Source organism: Capricornis sumatraensis, chromosome 11, assembly GCF_032405125.1.
Source record: "Capricornis sumatraensis isolate serow.1 chromosome 11, serow.2, whole genome shotgun sequence".
Taxonomy (NCBI): domain Eukaryota; kingdom Metazoa; phylum Chordata; class Mammalia; order Artiodactyla; family Bovidae; genus Capricornis; species Capricornis sumatraensis.
The window spans coordinates 92,005,380-92,029,296 of record NC_091079.1 but is presented as its reverse complement, the minus strand read 5'-3'; the positions used below and the strand labels follow the sequence as shown (position 1 = coordinate 92,029,296).

The 23,917-nt window shown below is 39.3% G+C and overlaps 1 protein-coding gene across 1 annotated transcript in view; it reads left to right on the top strand.

Annotated features, from left to right (window-relative positions):
- Nucleotides 1-250: 250 nt before the first annotated feature.
- The window catches only part of SLC26A7 (solute carrier family 26 member 7), a 146,416-nt gene continuing 122,749 nt past the window's right edge, over nt 251-23,917 (top strand). Inside the window, exons 1-2 of the mRNA XM_068983719.1 lie at nt 251-443; nt 22,861-22,971. Coding sequence (XP_068839820.1) covers nt 251-443; nt 22,861-22,971 — 304 coding nt within the window. The remainder of the gene's footprint in view (nt 444-22,860; nt 22,972-23,917) is intronic.

Sequence of the window (23,917 nt, the reverse complement as noted above, 5' to 3'; positions counted from 1 at the left end):
CAAAAATTCACGGTTTTAATCTGCATCTTTTATCTAGAATAATTAGCTATAGCATAATAAAACATGCAGCCTGGCTGCATATATATATATATATATACTTATATATGCTCTTGTTAGATTCTCTCTTATTATTTCCTGGATAGCTTTGACATTGTAAACCACAGACGATTTGGAGCCTAGCTTTGAAGGGAGGTGTTCTACAACAATTTTTTTCTTGTTTAAAGTTTAATCTACAAGAGGTAATCTGAAAATGACGGGGGCAAAGAGAAAAAAGAAAAGCATGCCCTGGAGCAAGATGCGTATGCCCCGTTGTGAAGACTTTAAACAGTGGTGCAGACGGCGGCTGCCTATTTTGGAGTGGGCGACACATTACAGTCTGAAAGAAAGCTTGCTTCCGGACACTGTTTCTGGGATGATGCTGGCAGTTCAACAGGTGGCACAAGGTAATGTCCTGCATTTGATTTTCGTTTTATACAGAGTAGATATCACTTTGCTTTCTTGGAAGAGTATTGTGACCTAGGGTCTACTAACAAAATTGACTTTAATTAACTTTTGGAGAATAAACACATTGACTATCTGTGGAAACTTTTGTGTTTTCCTACTTGTCTTTTGCTTTCTTTTTGTTGTTTTTGAGAGATATTAAGCATCAAACCAATTTTTAATGGCATTATATATTTGCAATTAAAATTCATACTATATGAGTAAAAGATCTGTAATTGTGGGACAATGAGTTTTTATAGTTTGACTTTATTGATACAGTTTTCTACTTAGGGTGAATCAAGCTATAAAGTATCACCTGGCGTGAATATATCATTTGTAAACCTAATTAGCAGCATACAATGACCTGTTGTAACCTTGAGGGTTGCTATAAGCAAGGAATAGAGCTTTCTGTACATAAAGGAGGCTCTTGGCCAAGATCATTATTTGCAAAGAGAATCCTCTGTCCTTAGAGCTTACAGTTTACTGTGCATGCCAATTTAATTCTGTATCACATTATGTACTGTTTATTTCTCAATTATAAATTTAAACTGATGAGAAGTCTGATTTTCACTGTCCCAAAGCTGTTTATAAACGATATTCTAGATTTAGATAAATGTTTCTGTGGGTAAGAACTATTAGGTAATTGGTGTGCATACGGTGTATGAGCCTGTGTGGGTTGTATGTGTGTGTGTGTGTGTCTGTGTGTTGTGTTTTCCTTAAAGATATATTCATTGTATTTTTAAAAACTAGTTCAGGTAATAGCTTTCTACCTTAAAGATATAGTCATTGTGTTTTTAAAAGCTAGTTCAGGTAATAGCTTCCTACCTGTAGCAAGAAAAATCTCAAGATTTTTAAGCCTTGAGAATTTGTAAAATGTTCCTTGGCACAGACTCTTTAGATTTATATTTTTTTTGCAGTTTTACTACCTCCTGGCTTGAACTATTTTTCATACCGTTAAATTATATGCACTTTTCTAATTCTGTAGCTGGAACAAACTGGTTTGTCTGTTTGTGTTTTTAGTATGATTAGGAACATCTGCTCTGGTGGCTTGACGATCTATAGTACTATCATACTTCCTGGGGTTCCATTTCCCTGAATAGTCTCATATTTTTAATGACCAGTTTGCTAAAAGCAAAGCACAGTACTCTTTCATAAAAATGCAAAGTAAATAACAGATTAGGCCATTTTTTTAGGATTATTTTTATTCAATTTTAAATTCAAAGTGAGAGACTACCATAGACTTTGAAACTAAGATGATGAATTTACAAGAGCTTTTTCACCAGGTAGTTTCAGTATATTTTATGAATTTATTTTCTTTCATTTATTATAAAGTAAAAGAGAAATATATATTTTTAAAAAATTGGTGTTTTCATCTTTCTGAAATATGAGGTTAGAAAATTTGGGGATATGATAAAGATACCTGTGATATATTATTAGTATTATCATTTATCTGTTTTTGGTAGTTGACTATATGACTTTTCTTTGGTATGGAAATTGAGGTGTTTTGTTTAATGAGTCATGTATTTTACTGGTTATGAAGAAATATGTTGGCCAGCCCCCAGTTGATGAGAAGCACAAAGCTTACTCAACTCTTGTGTCTTGGAAATTATGGATCTGGCTCTTGATTCTCCCAGAAGACTCCCAGTGATTGGGCAAGGAAGGCTACACTGCTAGAAAGAACTTAAAGGTTTTTGTTGGCGTATGGAAAGACTAATTCTGGACAGGGAGTTGGTGATGGACAGCGAGGCCTGGCGGGCTGCAGTCCGTGGGGTCACTAAGAGTCAACACGACTGAGCGACTGAACTGAATTGAATTCTTCCAAAAGTACTTATTCTTTAAAAACAATTCTCAAACTTTCTCATGATTACCCATGATGGGTAAATATCATAAGCTAGTATTTGTTGTAAGGGGCCTTGTGCTAAATCCCTTATGTGCAATATCTTCCCCTCTCCCAACAAAATCCTAAGTGACAGTGGTCCTCCATTTCCTGCTTGAGAATGTGGAAACTTAGACAAGTAAATAATTTTCTCTGGACCTTATACTTGATGAGTCAGGACTTGATTCCAATGGTAACACTCAACATTTTATGCTTTATACTCTACACTGCCAAAATAAGTAGACTTTTTCATAATTCCAGTCTTAGTAACAGAAGGCATTTCTTGGGAAAGGTGCAAATGTCCTTCCCTGCAAATTACCTTTGTGTTTGGGCTTCCTAGGTGGCGCTAGTGGTAAAGGCCTAAGAGACGCAGTTTAGATCCTTGGGTTGGAAAGATCCCCTGGAAGAGGGCACAGCAAACCATTCCGTTATTCTGGCCAAGAGAATCCCATGGATAGAGGAGCCCACTTGTTTTTTTTTTTAATTCTTTGTAATTCTTCTTTCTCAAGATATGCAATTAAAATTAAGATGAATGGAAACTAAAATTTGAGTCTTTTCTATATGTCAACTATCAAGGAGCCATTTTAAATTACTTTATTAAAGATTTCCCAACTGTTAAATATAGATGCTTGTTAGTCATCATAATAACTGATTCCTGTGTGGTATTTTCTGTGCTGACTATACCCTCTCTAAACTCATTTCTCCTCTTGGGCTTTAGATGTTGCTCTTCTCTTCACCTTCTGCTGCCTCTCTGGCCTTCTCTTATTATGAGCTTTTGCAGATTTGGCCTCCCCTGTTGTTGTTCAATCACTCAGTCATGTCCGACTCTTTGTAACCCCAGGAACTGCAGCACGTCAGGCTTCCCCGTCCTTCACTGTCTCCCGGGGTTTGCTCAAACTCACGTCATTGTCAGTGATGCCATCCAACCATCTCATGTGTTGCCGTGTCTCGTCTTGCCCTCAGTCTTTCCCAGAACGGCTCCTACTCTATCTACCCATTCAACACTAGTGTCCTGGAGATTCAAACCCTGGGCCTTCTCTGAAAATGCCTCAGGCTATCTCATCTGTGTAAGAGGCTCTAGCCATCATCACTGTACTTTCTTCTCAACCAGAGATCCATATATTCAACTAGACAAACCTAGAATTGCCTGAAAGCATTACAAATGCAACACTAGTCTTCTGGAAGAAACAAATTGAATGAAACCACCATCCTTACCAGAATTATAATAATAAATAATAATAGCTAATTTTTAGACACAAAAGAACACTTGACATATATACTGAGACATAAAACAGGCTCACAGAGGATAACTAACTTGATTAAAGTTACACAGTAAATGAGTTAGAAGTGACAGGATTTTAACCCAAGTAGTCTGGCTCCAGGGACTATGTGCTCCCCTTTCCTCCAAGCTTTGTACTAGACTGCCTCTTATATAGTCTCAAGTCATTCTCAGCTCCTTCTCTTTCGCTACTATACCCACCAGGTACAATCACCCATCAGGTCCTGGTGTTTCTGTTTCCTAAATATCTTTCCAACCAAGCAATCTCACTTCATGTCCCTTGCTACTGCCCTGGACCCCTAAATGACTGAAATCATCATCTTGTGAGTCTTCATTGTGTGTCTCCTCGTGTAGGCCATTCCATGCTATGTCTAATCATATGTTCAGGTCTATGTTTAGAATTCTTCCATGGCCCTCTGTTTCCACTGGGATAAAGCCCAATTCTTTAGAATAATCTGTTAGATCATTAATAATCTGGGCCCCTTAATACAAAGGTCTACTCAAAGAGATCTTTCCTCTGAGAATCCCTGCCAGTCTTCTGGAAAGATGTATCTCCTACTTGCTTTGTACTTTTTACATATCTCTATAACAGATTGTATTGTATTCTTTTGGTACAGTTCTTTATGCACTGGTGGGTAAGCTTTGGAAGGAATGTTTTAATCTTTATACTCCCACTGGTTTATATATTACCTGGTGCATAGGCACAGGTTTTCAGTAAATGTTTCTTGGAATCATGAAGCAGTTTGCCTCCTAGAGACTTTTATTATTTTATGGTATCTTGCTGCCACTCTCGGAAGGGAAATTTAAATTTATTTTTATATTTTAAAAATAAATGTAATAAAGATACTGATAGTAAAAGATACATTAAAATATGAATAATTAATTTCTTCCAATTCTCCTCACTTTCCTGAATTTATAAACTTGTAGCCCCCCAGACAAATATGATAAAAGGTTTACCTGCATTCCCTTTGTCCCCGTGTTTAATTTTTTCTCGAGCCAACATTAACCCATCTAGATGAAAATCTAGATGTCCGGCTTCTTTTGCAAAAGGGAAATAGATGGCCATGAGGGTCTTATGTTTCCGTGTGGGGAACATCTTTTGGCTCCCTCTGTAGACAGGGCATGCGCTTTATATTCTGCCACAGTCCCCATCTTTCACACCTCTGCTGCCACCCTTTCTCCTGGTTTCCTGCTAAGTGTGAATTTGTTTCCTCTGACAAGGCACTTTCTAACATGTTTTGTTGAAATGCCTTGAACTCCCTCTTGAATAAAATCTTTAAGAGGGGGCTTCCAAGTGGCAATGTTGGTGATGGACAGGGAGGCCTGGTGTGCTGCAGTCCATGGGATCACAAAGAGTTGGACATGACTGAGCGACTGAAATGACTGACTCCAAGGTGGTGCTAGCAGCAAAGAACCGGCCTGCCAACGCAGGAGATGTAAGAGACGCAGGTTCAGTCCCTGGGTCGGGAAGATCCCCTCGAGGGGGACAACATACTCCAGTATTCATGCCTGGAAAATCCCACGTACAGAGGATTCTGGCAGGCTACAGTCCATAGGGTCGCAAAGAGTTGGACATGACTGAAGCAACTTAGTGGCGTGCGCGCACACGCGCGCTCGTGCACACACACACAGACACACACACACAACAGATTAGGTCCTTGAATCAACAGGAACTTCAGGTCTCTGAACCTGCATCAATATATTTTAATATACTTTATTTCTTTATAATTCTATAATTTTCTATAATTCTATTTTCTTTTACTTATTTTAAGAAAGTATTCTGGGAAGGAGTTTATAGACTATAGAAGATTGCTAAAGGGGTCCCCAAAATATTTCCTCCCCAAGGTAAAAACATAAATGTAGATGTGCTTATTTTAATGAAAAAAAGAAAAGGAACTTTAGGTCATTCTTTCACCATGTTCAAATATTTCTTAGTAATGATTTGTGTGTTTTTTTAATGTTAAAAACATTTGGGAGCACTCATCACTAACATCAGGTGAAAACCATTATAGCTGGCATGTACCAAAATGTTCTTTAATTGACATCTCACTGCAGAATGTAGTTTGAGGATCAACAAACAAATGTCATTAATTTAAACATGTCACCGACATGGTTGGCAAGTTAAGCAGTATAAAACTCCTAAAGTGTAAATACTTGAGTTCACATTCTGCCCTGGATGACCACTTGAGGGAAGATTTTTTTTTTCAATCTGAAAACTCAAGCATTGAGACAGGGTGGAGAGCTAAAACGCATGACTTACCATATAAGTACCTAATACACTGAGGAGGAATATGAGAATGTTTTGACTTGCATTCCATGGGATCACCTAGAATTTTTGTTGCCAAATCATGAAAATTTTATGCTGCCATAGGGCTGTCTGATATTCAAACCACAGTGTTCCAGGCCACAGACAAAGGATGGACATTCCTTATAATAATGTAGAACTTGCGGCATTACTGGTACCAAAATATGTGGAAGCTGATCTTCTTTGTACTTCTGAGGGCAGCTTAGCGACATGTGGATCAGTAAGTGGAATTCCTGGAAGCATTCGCTATGAAAATTAAAGGCTTGTCTGAGAATTTTCCCTGCATGGTTTCAGCCTTGAGGCTTAAGAGATGTAGCATTAGCTACATATCTCTAACCTAACCCTCTTAATCATTATAAATATGTAGATTATAATTTAGAGAAATTATAATGATTTGTTATATTTATTGAATGGTAGCTATTCTCTTCTCTAAGAACAATGGCAGCCAAATATTGCTAAATAAATCTAAAGTATACTTGCCCTGGGGCTTCCCTTGTGGCTCAGCTGGTAAAGAATCCGCCTGCAATGCGGGAGACCTGGGTTGGGAAGATTGCCTGGAGAAGGGAAAGGCTACCCACTCCAGTATTCTGGCCTGGACAATTCCATGAACTGTATAGTCTGTGGGGTTGCAAAGAGTCGGACATGACTGAGTGACTTTCACTCACTCACTCATACTTTCCCTGACCTCCATAAAAATGCACCCAGGAGCAAGGAACGCTGCTGGTTTTTCACTTCTCCATTTTCTCTCATCCCATGATGCATGCTCTCGCCCAAAGCTCTGGGCTTCATCCAGCATTTCTAATTTTCTTTCTTTCTTAAATGTAAATTAATGGTGATTTTTGTGTTAAAAGGTTACTTTTATATTTCTGCAGTTAGAATAATACTCCCTGTAATATTTAGACCAGTTCACATGGAAGAACCAAGACTTTGCATTTTAGAGTGTTGAAAACTTGGGAAGGTTTGCAACAAAATAGATTGGCAGTGGTTGTGAAGATAAGGTATGTGGCCTATATAATAGTACACTTCCGTTTTTGCCAGTCAGGATCCATCCCTGCTTTTAGTAATTTTTGTAATTAATTACTTTTAGTAATAATACAAGAATTGCTGTTAGTAATTCTTGGATTTGTTTTAAGGAACAACCCCCGTGCCCCTTCCATTTTTGGTATACGTGGTTTAAGTGAGGTTCTAATTTTTGCTCTAGGCTGATCAGTGAAATAAGTATCCCTCGACCAGGATTCTCAGCTTTGGGGACCCACTGGAGCCATCTTGGTGACTAAAAGAACACTGGTGCCTGAGTCTCATCTCAGACAATTAAATGAGATTTCCCAGGAGCAATTCCCACACATGGACAACGTGTGTTTCTTCTTTTTTCAATTGTCCCAGATTATAATGTGCAACAGTGTTGACAGCTGCATCCAGATAGTTATTAGTCCAGGTGAAGACTTGGGGCTCATGTTGATAATGAGCACTATTCCGTACACCAGGTCAGTTACTGGTTCAGTCATGGTGTTTTCTCCTCTAGGCACAAGGAGGGTTTACTATACCACAAACCAGTCATTTCTTACTTTGAAATAGTGATGCGATCCCTGTCGCCTGAGAGTGGTCCAGTCAGTCTGGATCTTGGGACATGTGCAGAACCTTTGAGGAAAAAAAGGAAAGGGCATCTTCCTTTGTGCTGGGACTACTGACAGTAAGGATGCCATTCCTCTACATCTTCCCTCGGCTTCGAAAGCCTGGAAATGAAGCCGACACAGCAAGGGGGACAGTAGAGAGAAACCGAGTCCTGATGATAGCTAGTACACTTCTGGCTTTTCACTTGCGCATGCAAACACTTTTTTGTTGTAAATTAGGTTTAAGTTGGGTTACTTCCAGTTGCCTTAACTACGCATTTGAGTGTCATTCTGATTTAAATTTTACACAAATTGTCTTCAATTTTCTAAATCCATCAAGATATATATATATATATATATATATACTTTATTTATTTATTTATTTTTACTTTTTTTTACAATACTGTATTGGTTTTGCCATACACTGACATGAATCCACCACGGGTGTATACAAGCTCCCAATCCTGAATCCCCCTCCCACCTCCCACCCCATATCATCTCTCTGGATCATACTTTATATTCATATTCATTTTCATGAGAAGAGGAGATTGAGGTTCAGAACCTTGGGTACTCAGTACTGCTAAGAGAGACTGAAATATAAATCTACCAGGCTCCGCCCCACATCCCTTGCTGTCTTCTGTTCTCCAGTTTGCCTTGAGTACAGCAGACATAACCTGAGCGGGACTAGGAATGACACTGAGAAGCACACTGCACGTCAGCCCCTGAGGCTGCCCCATCCGTGATGACATGTCAGCTTCCTTGATAAAATAAAACCCTGAGGTTCTGGTTGAGAGGGGAGAGGAGTGTGCCAGGGGGAAGGAGTACCTACACCAGAGCGCCTGTTCATTCCCTTGAGAGCCGCTCATGCCCCCGCTAGACTAGCTTAGGGTGAGGGACAGAGGAGAGACGTGCTTTAATACTGGCCTGCGAATTCAACAAACAATAAATAGCTTTTACCATGTGGCAGAGGTGGCTCACCCCTTCACAGATCACAGCCTTGTCGTAGTGAAGGGGCTTGCACAACTCAATGAAACCATGAGCTGTGCCAGGCAGGGCCACGCCAAATGGATGGGACACAGTGAAGAATTTTGACAAAACATGGTTCACTGGGGTGGAGAAGGAAATGGCCACCCACTCCAGCATTCTTGCCTGGAGAATCCCATGGATGGTATAAAAAGGCAAAATGATGTGACGCTAGCTGAGTCCCCCACATTGGAAGGTGTCCAGTATGCTGCTGGGGAAGAACAGAGGGCAATTACCAAGAACTCTAGTAAGAATGAAGTGGCTGTCTCATTTTAAACTTGAGTTTTTTCCCCCTTTATTTAAATCTAATTATCTAACAGCAAATATTCCTGAATGGAAATAACAGGCCAAAGTTGAGTGGTGCCTGCACCCTTTCTGTGGGCGTGGGCTTTGCAATTTGTCATAATCCCCAATATCCCTTATGCTTTTACATTAATTCTGCTTCACTGCTGTTATTCATCCTCTTCAGGTCTAGAGTAGGAAGTTCTCAAACTCAACTCAAAGACACTTTGATTGTCCAAACCCATCAAGGCATTCAGAAAAACAAGATATTTTATATAAAAGGCAAACTACAAATACCCAACTTTACTTTTTTACACAGGCATGAACTTCTGAAAAGGTTTTTCAAGTTACCTGGATCTCACTCATATTGTTTTGATCCTATGTTCTGGCCGCACTGAATGGATCTTAGTGTTCTAAAGGGTCATGCTTGTTTTGCCTCAGGACATTTGCACATACTGCTTCCTCCTAAATGGATAATTTTTCTCCCCCGACCCTCTTTATCTGAGTATATTTTCGCATACTTAAGCTGGGTTAGGTTAGTAGTTCTCAACTTTGCATGCATATTTTAATCTCTTTTGGCACTTGAAAAAATACCCGTGCCTCAACCCTATTCCAGTTAAACAAAAATCTCTGAGAATTTAGGGCAAATCATTTAATTTGTACCTCAGCTTCCTCAAGTGATGATAAAAATAAAGTAAAATGAGCAGCTAGGGTTGAGAACTATGGATTTTCAGAAAGTACTTGATAGATGCCTCTATTTTGCTTTCCCACTCATCCAGTTCACTAACACTATCACATTTGTTTTTGATTTATATTTGACTTTTCTTCTAGGCTATTAGTTCTTTGAAGGTATAGACTGTTTATAGTCTAGGTTGACCAACCGTTCTGGTTTTAGAGATAAATGTCCTGAGTCCTAAGAAATCCTTTCAGTTCCTATCAATGTATTTGGCACATAGTAGGTACTCAAATGTTTCTTGATGGTAAAAAAATCATAACTCAAATGATAGGATAGGGCTTACCTGTGCCCACTCTTTCGGGGGATACTCTTCTCCATAGACACTTTTAATCTCTTACAGTTTCTAATATTTAAGCTCATAGATCTACTGATCATGAAGCTTTTTGACCATGATAATTCTTTACTTTCACTCTTGTGAAATCTCATCCGTACAATATGTTACAGGATGAACCTATTGCCTTAACCTGTCTAGTGATTAGAACCGATGATCTTTAACAGTACTTGTTTGTGAACCAAGAGAATGTATGTCTATAGGAATTTTGTTTTCATACAGCTATATTTCTTGGATAGATGCAAATTTACCCTGGGAGATCCACTCTTAATATCACTTAACCCTGAGCCCATTGATGCAGTGAACCAGACAGCTGATCACACTGTGGTTTATTAATAACTGTGCTAAGACCACCATAAACAGTTGCCAGAGGGAAATAACTTTTATTATTACCCACACAATTTGTGTTTGATTGTTTTATATGTAATTCTTGGGAGATCCTACTACTACCTAATTATTTTGTTTTTAAGAATACTAATGTGTCTTCTAGGGTTCTTTATTCATTTCTGTTTTTAAAAAGTACTTGAAAAAATACAGGCTTTTGCTATGTTTTTGGAAAGAGAGAACAAAAAGGCAACAACCTAGCCCACAAGGGCCTTGTTTTTCCCTGTCTCAAATTTGTACAAAAATATATGAGAATATGATCTTGTTATTTCAACCTTGAGGATATTCTGGTGTGGGAATGTAAGGGTGGGAACATTTTCTTAATGAAAATTTGCAAAATATTCCTTTCAGCCACTTTCTGAGTAGCTTGTATAAATCCAGGGAGCTGCCAAATAATATTGTGTTTTTATTTGGAAAAATGGAGAAATTACAATCCTATCTAATAAGAATGACATGAAATTAATATCTGGTGATAAAAATTGGGTGAACATAGACAAAAAAGTGACAGTCTTAAAAAAACACTGGCAAGACTTGAATAGCTAAAGATACCTGGTATTATAAGATTATAAGATACCACTTCAGCATTCTTGCCTTGAGAAGGCCATGAACTGTATGAAAAGACAAAAAGATATGTATGACACTGAAAGATGAACAACCACCTCCCACCCCCCAACTCCCACCAGCTTAGTAGGTGTCCAGTATACTACTGAAGAAGAGCAGAGAAATAGTTTCAGAAGTAATGAAGAGGCTGAGCCAAAGCAGAAATGACACCCAGTTGTGGATGTGTCTGGTGGTGAAAGCAAAGTCAGATGCTGTAAAGGACAATATTGCATAGGAAGTTGGAAACTTAGGTCCATGAATCAAGGTAAATTGGTAGTGGTCAAACAGGAGATGCCAAGAGAGAACATCAACATTTTAGGAATCAGTGAACTAAAATGAATGGGAATGGGTGAATTTAAATCAGATGACCATAAAAAATTAAAAAAAAAAATCAGATGACCATCATATCTACTACTATGGGCATGAATCTCTTAGAAGAAATGGAGTAGCTTTCATATTCGCAAAAGAGTCTGAAATTGAGTACTTTGGTACAATCTCTGAAACAACAGATGATCTTGGTTCACTTCCAAGGCAAGCCCCAATATCGTAGTAGCCAAGTCTATACCCCAACCACTAATGCCAAAGAACCTAATGTTGAGTGGTTTTATGATATGACATACAAGACCTTCAGGAACTAACACCAAAAAAAAAAAAAAAAAAAAGATGTAATTTTCATCATAGGGAACTGGAATACAAAAGTAGGAAGTCAAGAAATACCTGGAGTAACAGGCAAATTTGGCCTTCGAGTACAAAATGAAGCAGGGCAAAGGCTAATTGAGTTTTGCCAAGAGAATGCACTGGTCATAGCAAATATTTCCCTCTTCCAGCAACCCAAGAGACGACTGCATACAAGGACATCACCAGACAGTCAATACAGAAAACAGATTAATTATATTCTTCACAGCTGAAGATGGACACTCTATATAGTCAGCAAAAACAAGATTGAAAGCTAACTGTAGCTCAGATCATGAACTCTGTGTTGCAAAATTCATACTTAAATTGAAGAAAGTAGGAAAAACCACTAGGCCATTCAGGTATGACCTAAACAAAATTCCTTATAATTATATAGAGGAAGGGACAAATTGATGCAAGGGATTACATCTGACAGAGTGCCTGAAGAACTGTGGATTGAGGTTTGTACAGGAGGCAGTGATCAAAACCATCCCCAAGAAAAAGAAATGCAAAAAGGCAAAATGGTTGTCTCAGGAGGCCTGACAAGTAGCTGAGAAGAGAATAAAAGTGAAAGGCAAAAGAGAAAAGGAAAGATATACCCAACTTAATGCACAGTTCCAGAGAATGGCCAGGAGACATAAGAAAGCCTTCCTCAGTGATTGATGCAAAGAAATAGAGTAAAACAGTAGAGTGGGAAAGACTAGAGATCTCAAGAAAATTAGAGATACTGAGGAAACACTTCATGCAAAGATGCACAAACAAGGACAGCAACAGTGTGGACTTAACAGAAACAGACGATATTAATAAGAGGTAGCAAGAATACACAGAACTGAACAAAAAAAGGTCTTAAAGATCTGGATAACCATGATGGTGTGGTCACTCACCTAGAGCCAGACATCCTGGTGTGTGAAGTGTGGGCCTTAGGAAGCATTACTACAAATAAAGCTAGTGGAGGTGTTAGAATTGCAGCTGAGCTATTTCAATTCCTAAAAGATGATGCTGTTAAAGTGCTGCACTCAATATGCCAGCAAATTTGGAAAACTCAGTGGTGGCTATGGTACTAGAAAAGGTCAGTTTTCATTCCAATCCTGAAGAAAGGCAATGCTAAAGAATGTTAAACTACTGTACTACTGTACTCAGTTCAGATGCCAGCAAAGTAATGCTCAAAATTCTTCAAGCTAGGCTTCAGCACTACATGAACTGAGAAATTCCAGATGTACAAGCTGGATTTAGAAAAAGGCAGAGGAACCAGAGATCAAATTGCCAACCTCTGTTGGATCATAGAAAAAGCAAGAGAGTTCCAGAAAAACATCATTTTCATTGACTATACTAATGTCTTTGTGTGGATCACAACAAACAGTGAAAAATTCGTAAAGAGATGGGAATACCAGACCACCTTACCTGTCTCCTGAGAAACCTGTATGCAGGTCAAAAAGCAGTCAGACACGGAACAATGAACTGATTTGAAACTGTGAAAGGAGTAGGTCAAAGGTTATTTAACTCATATGTCACCCTGCTTATTAAACTTGTATGCAGAATACATCATGAAAAATGCTGGGCTGGATGAAGCACAAGCTGGAATCAACATTGCCAGGAGAAATATAAACAACCTCAGATATGCAGATGACACCACCCCTATGGAGGAAAATGAAGAAGAACTAAAGAGCCTCTTGAGGAAAGTGAAAGTGAAAAAGTTAGCTTAAAACTCCACATTTAGAAAACTAAGATATCAGTATCCAGTCCCATCACCTCATGGTAAATAGATGGAGAAACAATGGAAACAGTGATAGACTATTTTCTTGGCCTTCAAAATCACTGCAGATGGTGACTGCAGTCATGAAATTAAAAAGATGCTTGCTCCTTGGAAGTAAAGCTATGATAAACTTAGCATATTAAAAAGCAGAGATATCACTTTGCTGACAAAAGTTGGTTTAATCAAAGCTATGGTTTTCCCATAGTATGTACGGATGTGAGAGTTAGACTGTAAAGAAGGTTGAGCACTGAAGAATCAATTGTTTTGAACTGTGGTGCTGGAGAAGACTCTTGAGAGTCCTGTGGACTGCAAGGAGATCAAATGAATCAATCCTGAAGGAAGTCAATCCTGAATATTCATTGAAAGGACTGATGCTGAAGCTGAAGCTCTAATACTTTGGCTACCTGATGTGCAGAGCCAACTCATTGGGAAAGATCCTGATTTGGGGAAAGATTGAGGGCAGTAGGAGAAAGAAGCAACCGAGGATGAGATGATTGGATGGCGTCATTGACTCAATGGACATGAGTTTGAGCAAACTCTGGGAGACAGTGAAGGACAGGGAAACCTTGCTTTCCTCTATGGTGTTGCAAGGAGTCGGACATGTGAGTGACTGAACAACAACATGCTATTATATGAAATAGAATTTTAAGAAATCAAATCCTACTAATCACTTTCTCTGGAGAGGATCTCAGGGGAGCTCTATACACAGGTTACATTTAGGGAATACATCTCACTTTATTAGCTGAATTATTGTTTAAAACAGAGATCTAGTCAGGTTGGAGTGGGGCACAACAATTTAGGCCTGAGATTGAAGAGCTATTAGTATTTCTTTTTTTCTCATAAAGCTGAGATTTGAATGTGCTTATGGAAAGAAAGACATATCACAGTTGGTCTTGAGGCAGGTCCTGGTCTTTTATTATCATATCAGTAGCAAAATGGTTCAGTTCAGTTCAGTCACTCAGTCGTGTCCGGCTCTTTCTGACCCCATGGACTGCAGCATGCCAGGCTTCCTTGTCCATCACCAACTCCTGGAGCTTGCTCAAACTCATGTCCATCAAGTTAGTGATGCCATCCAACCATCTCATCCTCTGTCGTCCCCTTCTCCTCCCATCTTTCCCAGCGCCATGGTCTTTTCCAGTGAGTCAGTTCTTCACATCAGGTGGGCAACGTATTAGAGTTTCAGCTTCAGCATCAGTTCTTCCAATGAATATTCAGGACTGTATTCCTTTAGGATGGACTTGTTGGATCTCCTTGCAGTCCAAGGGACTCACAAGAGTCTTCTCCAACACCACAGTTCAAAAGCATCAATTCTTCGGCGCTCATTTTTCTTTATGGTCCAAATCTCACATCCATACATGACTACTGGCAAAACCATAGCCTTGACTAGACGGACGTTTGTTGGAAAAGTAATGTCTCTGCTTTTGAATATGCTATCTAGGTTCATCTCAGCTTTTCTTCCAAGGAGCAAAATAGTAGAAGAGCAAAAATACACATATGGGTGGACATGGCCTTTCCCATCATGAAATGCGTCTCCTTCGGAGTGTCCTACTTTGACCGTCCAATCTGCAGCCCTCCTCTTGGGTAGAGGAAGTGGGAGGTGGTGGAGAGGAATCTGAGGACCTGTGCTTTGCCACTTGATCTGCGGTGGTGGCATTGCCACTATCCTAGACAGAGGTGGATGGAATCCAGATATTTGAGAAGGTGGAATTGAGGTCAGATGCAGGGAGGTTAGCAGGAGTATACAAACTCACAAAGCCTGTGAGTATAAAGTTTAGTACGTGGGTGTCAACCAGTGGGTTCCAGGACCCAAAAGGTCAAACTGGAGAAAGTGTCAGAAGCTCAGTCAAAGTGTAAGAACAACTCAGGATTAGTACCTGGTTCCAAGATTCTGGGTAAAAAAGATCTAGATTGCATAGTCTTTTCTAATTCCTACCAGCATATGCTGCTGCTGCTGCTAAGTTGCTTCAGTCATGTCTGACTCTGTGCAACCCCACAGACAGCAGCCCACCAGGCTCCACCGTCCCTGGGATTCTCCAGGCAAGAACACTGGAGTGGGTTGCCATTTCCTTCTCCAGTGCATAAAAGTGAAAAGTGAAAGTGAAGTCACTCAGTCGTGTCCGACTCCTAGCGACCCCATGGACTGCAGCCTACCAGGCTCCTCCATCCATGGGATTTTCCAGGCAAGAGTACTGGAGTGGGGTACCATTGCCTTCTCCGACCAGCATATGAGCAGGCCTCAAATTTCGGTAGGTGGGACTGAGCCCACAGGAGTCAGTGAGAAGGTGCAGCTCCCTACAAAGAGATATGAAAGGGCAGGAGACATTAGCTAGCAGTCAGTGTAAAGTTGGAAGGAAAGTTCTTATCCTTTCCTGATCTCTGGCCTAATGAGTGGTTTAGAGGGGTGTTATATAAACGTGGTCCTCAAAAAAAAAAAAAAAAACCCACTAAAATATACCTTGAGGCCATTCCTGTTCAACTGTACTTGGATAGATTATTCAAGGGGAAATGGTATCAGGACCTCTGAGAAGCCTTGATGTCCCCGGTCACACTCTGCCCTGTGATCAGTACCTCCTAAAAAATTAACGTTCAACACCTTTGAGCTGGTGCTGGTTTCTGCAATGAACTGCTCACTAACTTCATTTCCTGACCTCTTTGTTATCTTCTGAACCATTTAACCTTGCTTGTGCCTTCATTCACCTGATAATCAAGGCCTTTCTTTGCTTTGTTCCTTTGTTTTTCTTCTCATAGCCTTCATAGCTTTGGATAAGTGTATCATTTTATTCCTGGGCCTGTTCCTGTGTTTATCAGGACTCCATGAAAGAGATCCTAGTACTTTGCTTGACACACTCAGTTCAGTTCAGTTCAGTCACTCAGTCATGTCTGACTCTTTGCAACCCCATGAATCACAGCACGTCAGGCCTCCCTGTCCATCACCATCTCTCGGAGTTCACTCAAATTCATGTCCATCGAGTCGGTGATGCCATCCAGCCATCTCATCCTCTGTCGTCCCCTTTTCCTCCTGCCCCCAATCCCTCCCAGCATCAGAGTCTTTTTCCAATGAGTCAACTCTTCGCATGAGGTGACCAAAGTATTGGAGTTTCAGCTTTAGCATCATTCCTTCCAAAGTACACCCAGGGCTGGTCTCCTTTAGAATGGACTGGTTGGATCTCCTTGCAGTCCAAGGGAGTCTCAAGAGTCTTCTCAAACACCACAGATCAAAAGCATCAATTCCTCAGCCCTCAGCTTTCTTCACAGTCCAACTCTCACATCCATACATGACCGTGCTTGACACACTAGCTTATTTATAAATGGAATTGATTCTTATTCAGTTCAGTTCAGTTCAGTCGCTCAGTCGTGTCTGACTCTTTGCAACCCCATGAATTGCAGCACGCCAGGCCTTCCTGTTCATCACCAACTCCCGGAGTTCCCTCAAACTCACATCCATCGAGTCAGTGATGCCATCCAGCCATCTCATCCTCTGTCATCCCCTTCTCCTCCTGTCCCCAGTCCCTCCCAGCATCAGAGTCTTTTCCAGTGAGTCAATTATTCTTATTAGTTGCCTTAATAATATATCTCACAATATAATTGGAGACCTGGACAAAAAAGCAGGTTTTTAGAATAATTTTGATACATCATATGAATGAAGAATGTACAAGGTACAGCAATAGCGCAGATAACATTATCATCTCTTCCTAGAGTGGCGATGAGATGGGATGTCAAGAGGAAATTATACTTTAACTGAATCTTGAAGGGTAATACGAGTTTTCCAGGTAGCTCAGAGATGCAGGGCACTGTAGAAAGAAGAAAAATATGCAGTGATAAGAAGAGTAAAAGAGTGTAGTTTGTTTAAATACTTGTCAATAATCCCACTTGGTAGGAGTTGTAGCTGGAGAGGTTAGCAGAGTCCAGATCATAAAAGTCTTATTGAATAACATGGAGAAGTGTTAAGGCTTATTTTCCATGAGGACATTAGTGGATCTTGAGGGATGACAGCGGGTGACAAAAGTTTGTATTATAAAAAAATTACTCTGGCATCAGCTTATATTATACACTTGACAGAGGCAAGAGACTAGCTAGGAAAGACGAAGTAGGAGAAGTCTTGTTCTGTGGTTGGAGCAGAGAAAGGCAGGAGTAGCAGCAGTGGGAGAGAAAGAATCCGCCAGTTTTAAATGGGATAGCTCAGGCGGCCAGTGTGCTCAGGGATGTGAGGGTGAAAAAGAAAAGCCATGTTTTTTGATAACTTCTACATTTCTGAATCGGGTGACTAGATGGGTAACAGTGTGATTTTCTGAGATAGGGGTTACCTAAACAGGGAAACAGCTACATTTTGTGTTTGTATTTAATGCATACTGTTTTGTTGTGGTGGTGGAATTTATGGTGGATGGGATCAAAATAAATAATTAATAAGCAGTTTTCCTTTTGGGATTGTTATGTGAGTGTCCGGGGGATCTCTAGTTGATATACCTCCGGATCTAGAGTTTAGGGGAATATTATTAAGATATTTGAATTAACCATGATTATCCCATCCAATCCCACGACATCGATCATGCATGGATGGTCCTCTAGAATAAACAGAGGAATCAGAATGGAAGAAACCTTAGGAAACAGTGATATTTAAGTGGATGAGAAGCTAGCAAAGGGGAATGTGGTCCATGAATATCATGGTGCTCTGGCAGTCAATGGGTAAGAGCTTTAAGAAAGATATAGTTGACAGGATAAATTATATCAATGAAACACAGAGCCTCCAGGACAAAAGGAATCATATTTAGAAGCCAAAAAAATGTGACAGTCGACAAAAGATCCCTAGAAAATATTCTTAATGACAAAATCAATTTTATCAGAACCAAGTCCCTCACAGCTCTTTAGGAACATGGGCAACCTGTGGAAAAAACTTGTAAAAATTCTGTCCGTGTTTTAACCCACACAAATTGTAATCCTCCAATAAAAGTTTCTATGATCATATCTCTCACAGTTTCTTTATTTTTAAAGTTTGACTACACTGATTGTTCTAGAAACTGAACATAAATTGTTTAATGTTGGATAATGTTTGTTTCAGGCAAGGACCTTATAGTTCATATTTCATGTTCCTTTAATTCTCTCATGGAATTTAATAAGTGGATTTGGTTTCATAGTAGAGCTTTATGAGGCTTCCCTGGTGGCTCAGGTGGTAAAGAATCTGTCTGCAATGCAGGAGACCTGGGTTCAGTCTCGAGTTTGGGAAGATCCCCTAGAGAAGGGAATGGCTACCCACTCAAATTTTCTTGCCTGGAGAATTCCATGGACAGAGGAGCCTGGTGAGCTACAGTCCATGGGATCACAAAGAGTCAGATACGACTGAATGACTAACAATTTCACTTTCCAGTATTCTTGCCTAGAAAATTCCATGCTCAGAGGAGCCTGCCAGGCTGCAGGCTATGGGGTTGCAAAGTATAGGATATGACTGAGCATACACACACGCACACACACACACACACACACACACACACACACATACACAATTCATGTATAAAACATAACACACTGATTTTTACATGCTCAGTGTATATCTTGTTTAGTACTGCACCTCCATTTTCACGTGCCTCTTCCAAGACCGATTGTCTTCACGTGATCATATATTTTTGTAAAATTTCCAAAGATGTTTTAACAGAAATTAATTAGACCACTGTCTTTTCCCAACTCACCTTCCCTTGAGTCATGGCTGCAGGTATGCATATTTTTAAATTACGAATGTATGATAACCCATTTACAGGATACTTGGAGAATACAGAACAAAGTTGCATATTGTTCATATATATACAGACATATATATGTGATTTCCCTGGTGGCTTAGGGAAAGAGCCACCATTCTTTCCTTGGTAAAGAATCTGTCTGCAATGCCAGAGACCCAGGCTTGATCCCTGAGGCGGGAAGATCCCCTGGAGAAGGGAATGGCAACCCACTCCAGTATTCTTGCCTGGGAAATCCCATGGACAGAGGAGACTGGCAGGCTACATACAGTCCATTAGGTCGACATGACTGGGCGACTGACACTCACTTCACTATATATTACAATTATTTTTTAAGTAGATAAGATTTTTAGTTGGCATTTAAATATCAAACTCTCAAAAATTAACAGAATGAATAGATAGAAAAGTAGAAGGATATAGTAGACCTGAAAAGCACTATGGACCAATTCAACATAATTAAGATTTATACAATTTTCACACAACAGCAGGATACAAATTCCATTCAAGTTCCCATGCACTATAAACCAGGAGACACTGGAACATATCCAGGGATGTAAAAATGTAAAACAACATGCAAAAATTTCATGGCCTAAAGGTATTGAAATCATACAGAGTCTGTTCTCTTATCACTGTGGAATTATATTGGCAAACGATATCAAAAAAGATTTGAAATGAGACATATTTTCAAGTGCCATGTGATACTTACCAAGAGAGATCTTTGACATACTTATTGAAAGCCTCAATAAAGTTAAAAGATTGAAAAAATACAGAGGGTGATTGCAGAGTAGAAAGCATTTAAATGAGAACTTAATATCAAGATGAGAAATTAACATAGCAGATACTTAAAATCCCCATATATTTGGAAATCAAGTGTCCACGTTTAAATGATGGATATATCTAAGAAGCCGTAACAAGGAAAATTAGAAAACATTTGTAATGGAATAAAAATGAAAAGAGAATTTATCAGAATTTATTGCATGCAGCTGAAGCTGCTCAATGCAAATAAATATAAGGTGGCATCTTGAATAAGGTATAAAAACAAATAATGGCTACTAGCATAAAATTTTGTGAAATTTGAAAAAAATCAGTACTTTAGTTAATAATATTGTATCATATATAAATTTTTTTTTTTACAACATGGTATTCCTTCATATTCTCAGAATTGGGTTAGAAGTTTCAAGACTCATCAAATATTTTTTTTTCAAAAATTGCCAAAATAATAAGGTTTCTAGACTTCTAGCAGTCATACTAGATATCAGAATAAATGGAATTATATGAAAGTTTTGAGTGACCATAAATTAGAAATCTAGCATTGTATTCATACTTAGTCAAACAAGTAGAACCAAAATGTCATGCATTTTTTAGCTAAGCAAAAATTCGTGTTTTCTAAAATATATATATTATACATCTATATATATGCTGCTGCTGCTGCTGCTAAGTCACTTCAGTCGTGCCCAACTCTGTGTGACCCCATAGACGGTAGTCCACCAGGCTCCCCCGTCCCTGGGATTCTCCAGGCAAGAACACTGGAGTGTATATAAAAGCTTTTCTACTACACATGATAAAGGCTTTAGAAAGAACAACAATAGAAAAGAGAGAGACAGATTGTAAAACATAAACTGAATGAAATGCGAGCACTGAATATGAAACATAAAAACGGGAACAAACTAGATAAAAGGAAACGGTCATCATCTAGTCCAGTTGTTTTTGAACTTGGCTGCTCATTGGAATCATGTCAGCTGCAGATATTTTTGTGGTCTGGTAAAGAGTAAGTTGCCACAAAAAATTAACTTCATGAAGATCAAATAAAGTTCATTGTAAGGCTCTGTATAAAGGACATTGTCATGAAACTGGTTAATTCTCAAACAATATTTAAGCTTTTGCATACAAAAACTTGAAATATTTTGCAATTTTATATGTATCAGCAATTCTAATAGAGCTTTTCTCAGTTTTTAACTTGTTATAAACCTAAAATACAACGTTATAATCTATTAATAGAGAAATAAATTTAAATACGCTTTAGTCTGACTCCTCAGAAATAGGAGCTTGAGACAGAGGGATCACGTGCTGCTTTATGGTTCGGGAGCGCACGCGCAGAGGGCAAGACGTCAGGTACCAGGAGCGGAGCAGGCTTGTTACATGTCTGGCGGCCCCTAAGAGGGGTAAATGGCCCTATGGTTGGAGCCTCCTCCTCATGACTGCTGTAACATGCACAATGTTTTCACAGTTGCTTGCCCTACCAATGCCAGGAGGTGTTTGTTATTGGGATGGGGAAATATTTAGCCTTACAGTGCTAACCTGGCTTAGAGATATGAACATTTGCACCCCCTTTCTCAAAAACAAGATTGCTGCCTCTCACCATACCTGTGTGAAATTCTAGAGCAGCGTCTGCTGCTGACTCTTCTATAACCGCTTTTTATTATTTTTCACAAGACTTTTAGGAGTACATTGTTAACAAACAAGCGATGCAAGTAGGGTTTTTTGTTTTTTTTTTGAGCTTTTATTTATTTTTTTAAATTTAAATTTATTCATTTTAATTGGAGGCTGATTACTTTACAATATTGTATTGGTTTTGCCATACATCAACATGAATCCAAAGAGACACAGATGTATAGAACAGTCTTTTGGACTCTGCAAGTAGGTTTCTAAAAATTAAGAAAGGACTAGTAATTGGTAGATTTTTCATACATTTTAATCATAACTGAACTATCCTGTACTGCTTGAAAAAAAATTTGATGTAGAGCTAGAGTTTATTTTAAGGAAATTAACTTTAAATTAGTAAAAGTTAGGCAGTAAAAAAGTACTGATCTGGGAACCAGAGTACCAGGCTCCATAGTGTGAATAATTAACTGGCCTAACATTCAGGTAATCTAGATTATAATGCTGCCTCCTTCCTCAAATCTTTTTGTAGCTTGTCAGGTCCACTATGTCCCATCAAATGGCTATCATTATATTGTACAAATTTGAATGGGTTATCAGAACCCAGCTGAACTAGCTGTTTAATGCCAAGGAACAGCCACAAACAAGATTACTTTAATCAATTTATACTTGCGCATACTTTGGTCACATTTAAATGGCTAGTGTTAATTTAAACATGTCTAGGAAAATTTTTTGTGTGCCTGTAACAATCAAACTAGGCAGGCAGTAGTATCTAAGGAGAATAAAAAGGAACAGTTTTGAATTACTCCTTACTTATTCTTTGAATACATAAAGTTGGTTTTTTTTTTTCATTTTAAGAAATTATACCTGAATATATAGGCTGGGGTCCAGTAATGAGACATGCAAGGAGTCACACTCTGGTCGATACACAATCTTAGGCTAGTCAGCTAGTCAGTCAGCCAGGCAACTTTGAATGTGTGTGTCCCTTGTGACCCAGTATCAGTCACCTTTCATGTCAGGCTTCTTATCTGTCCACGGTATTGCTCCTGCTTCCGTCAATCTTACAGATGCTATCGTGTGAATAGAATGAACATGTGAAAATGATCCTTTAAGTGTGTGTGGAGATGTTTTGCTGTGATGCTATCACTTTTACCAGGAAGACACTCTGAGCTAATGTCTTCTTGTAGACTTCTTGTAGCCAGGGTAAAATGTAGTAGGCCAAAAAGAATGGTTTTAGAATTGAAATGTAAACATGAGCTAATGAGTAAGTTTTCTGATATTTGGACAATGTTGCTAGTCTCTCCCTGAACAAGTAGAATAAATAAATTGTGGTTCCTTTCATCATTAATAAACCAATACGCTTCTTCTCTGTAATGGACTGTATCTTGAGGTTAAAGATGGTCTTGTTTCCCCTACGTTTACAGGGCTGGCCTTTGCGGTTCTGTCATCTGTGCACCCGGTGTTTGGCTTGTATGGGTCTCTGTTTCCCGCCATCATTTACGCCATATTTGGAATGGGGCGTCATGTTGCCACAGGTAATAATTTCTGCCTATTCTTATGCTTCCCATGTTACTAATGAAAAGGACTCAGAGTGATCATTTGTTAATGATAACATTTCCAACGCAATTCTCACTTTACTATTGAAAATATTAGGGGAAATATTATCAACAAATAATATCAGTATTGTGGATGTGAGAGTTGGACTATAAAGAAAGCTGAGCGCCAAAGAATTGATGCTTTTGAACTTAGGTGTTGGAAAAGACTCTTGAGAGACCCTTGGACTGCAAAGAGATCCAACCAGTCCATCCTAAAGGAAATCAGTCCTGAATATTCATTAGAAGGACTGATGCTGAAGCTGAAACTCCAATACTTTGGCCACCTGATGTGAAGAGCTGACTCATTGGAAAAGACCCTGATGTTGGGAAAGATTGAGGGCGGGAGAAGTGGACGACAGAGGATGAGATGGTTGGATGGCATCATGGACTCGATGGACATGAGTTTGAGTAAGCTCCGGCAGTTCGTGATGAACAGGGAGGCCTGGCATGCTGCAGTCCATGGGGTTGCAAAGAGCTGGACATGCCTGAACGACTGGACTGAACTGAATATCAGTAAATATTAGGATAAGATATTTAACTTTTTGTGTCCAATACATACTGTGACTTATTGCTATGTTCTTATGTAACCATGGTTATTGTTAAAGATTCCATTCATTTTTAAGTTGTAAGAGAAGGGCAATGTTCTCAATTTACTGCTACTGCTACTGCTAAGTCACTTCAGTCGTGTCCAACTCTGTGTGACCCCGTAGACGGCAGCCCACCAGGCTCCCCCGTCTCTGGGATTCTCCAGGCAAGAACACTGGAGTGGGTTGCCATTTCCTTCTCCAATGCATGAAAGTGAAAAGTGAAAGGGAAGTTGCTCAGTCGTATCCGACTCTTAGCGACCCCATGGACTGCAGCCCACCAGGCTCCTTCGTCCATGGGA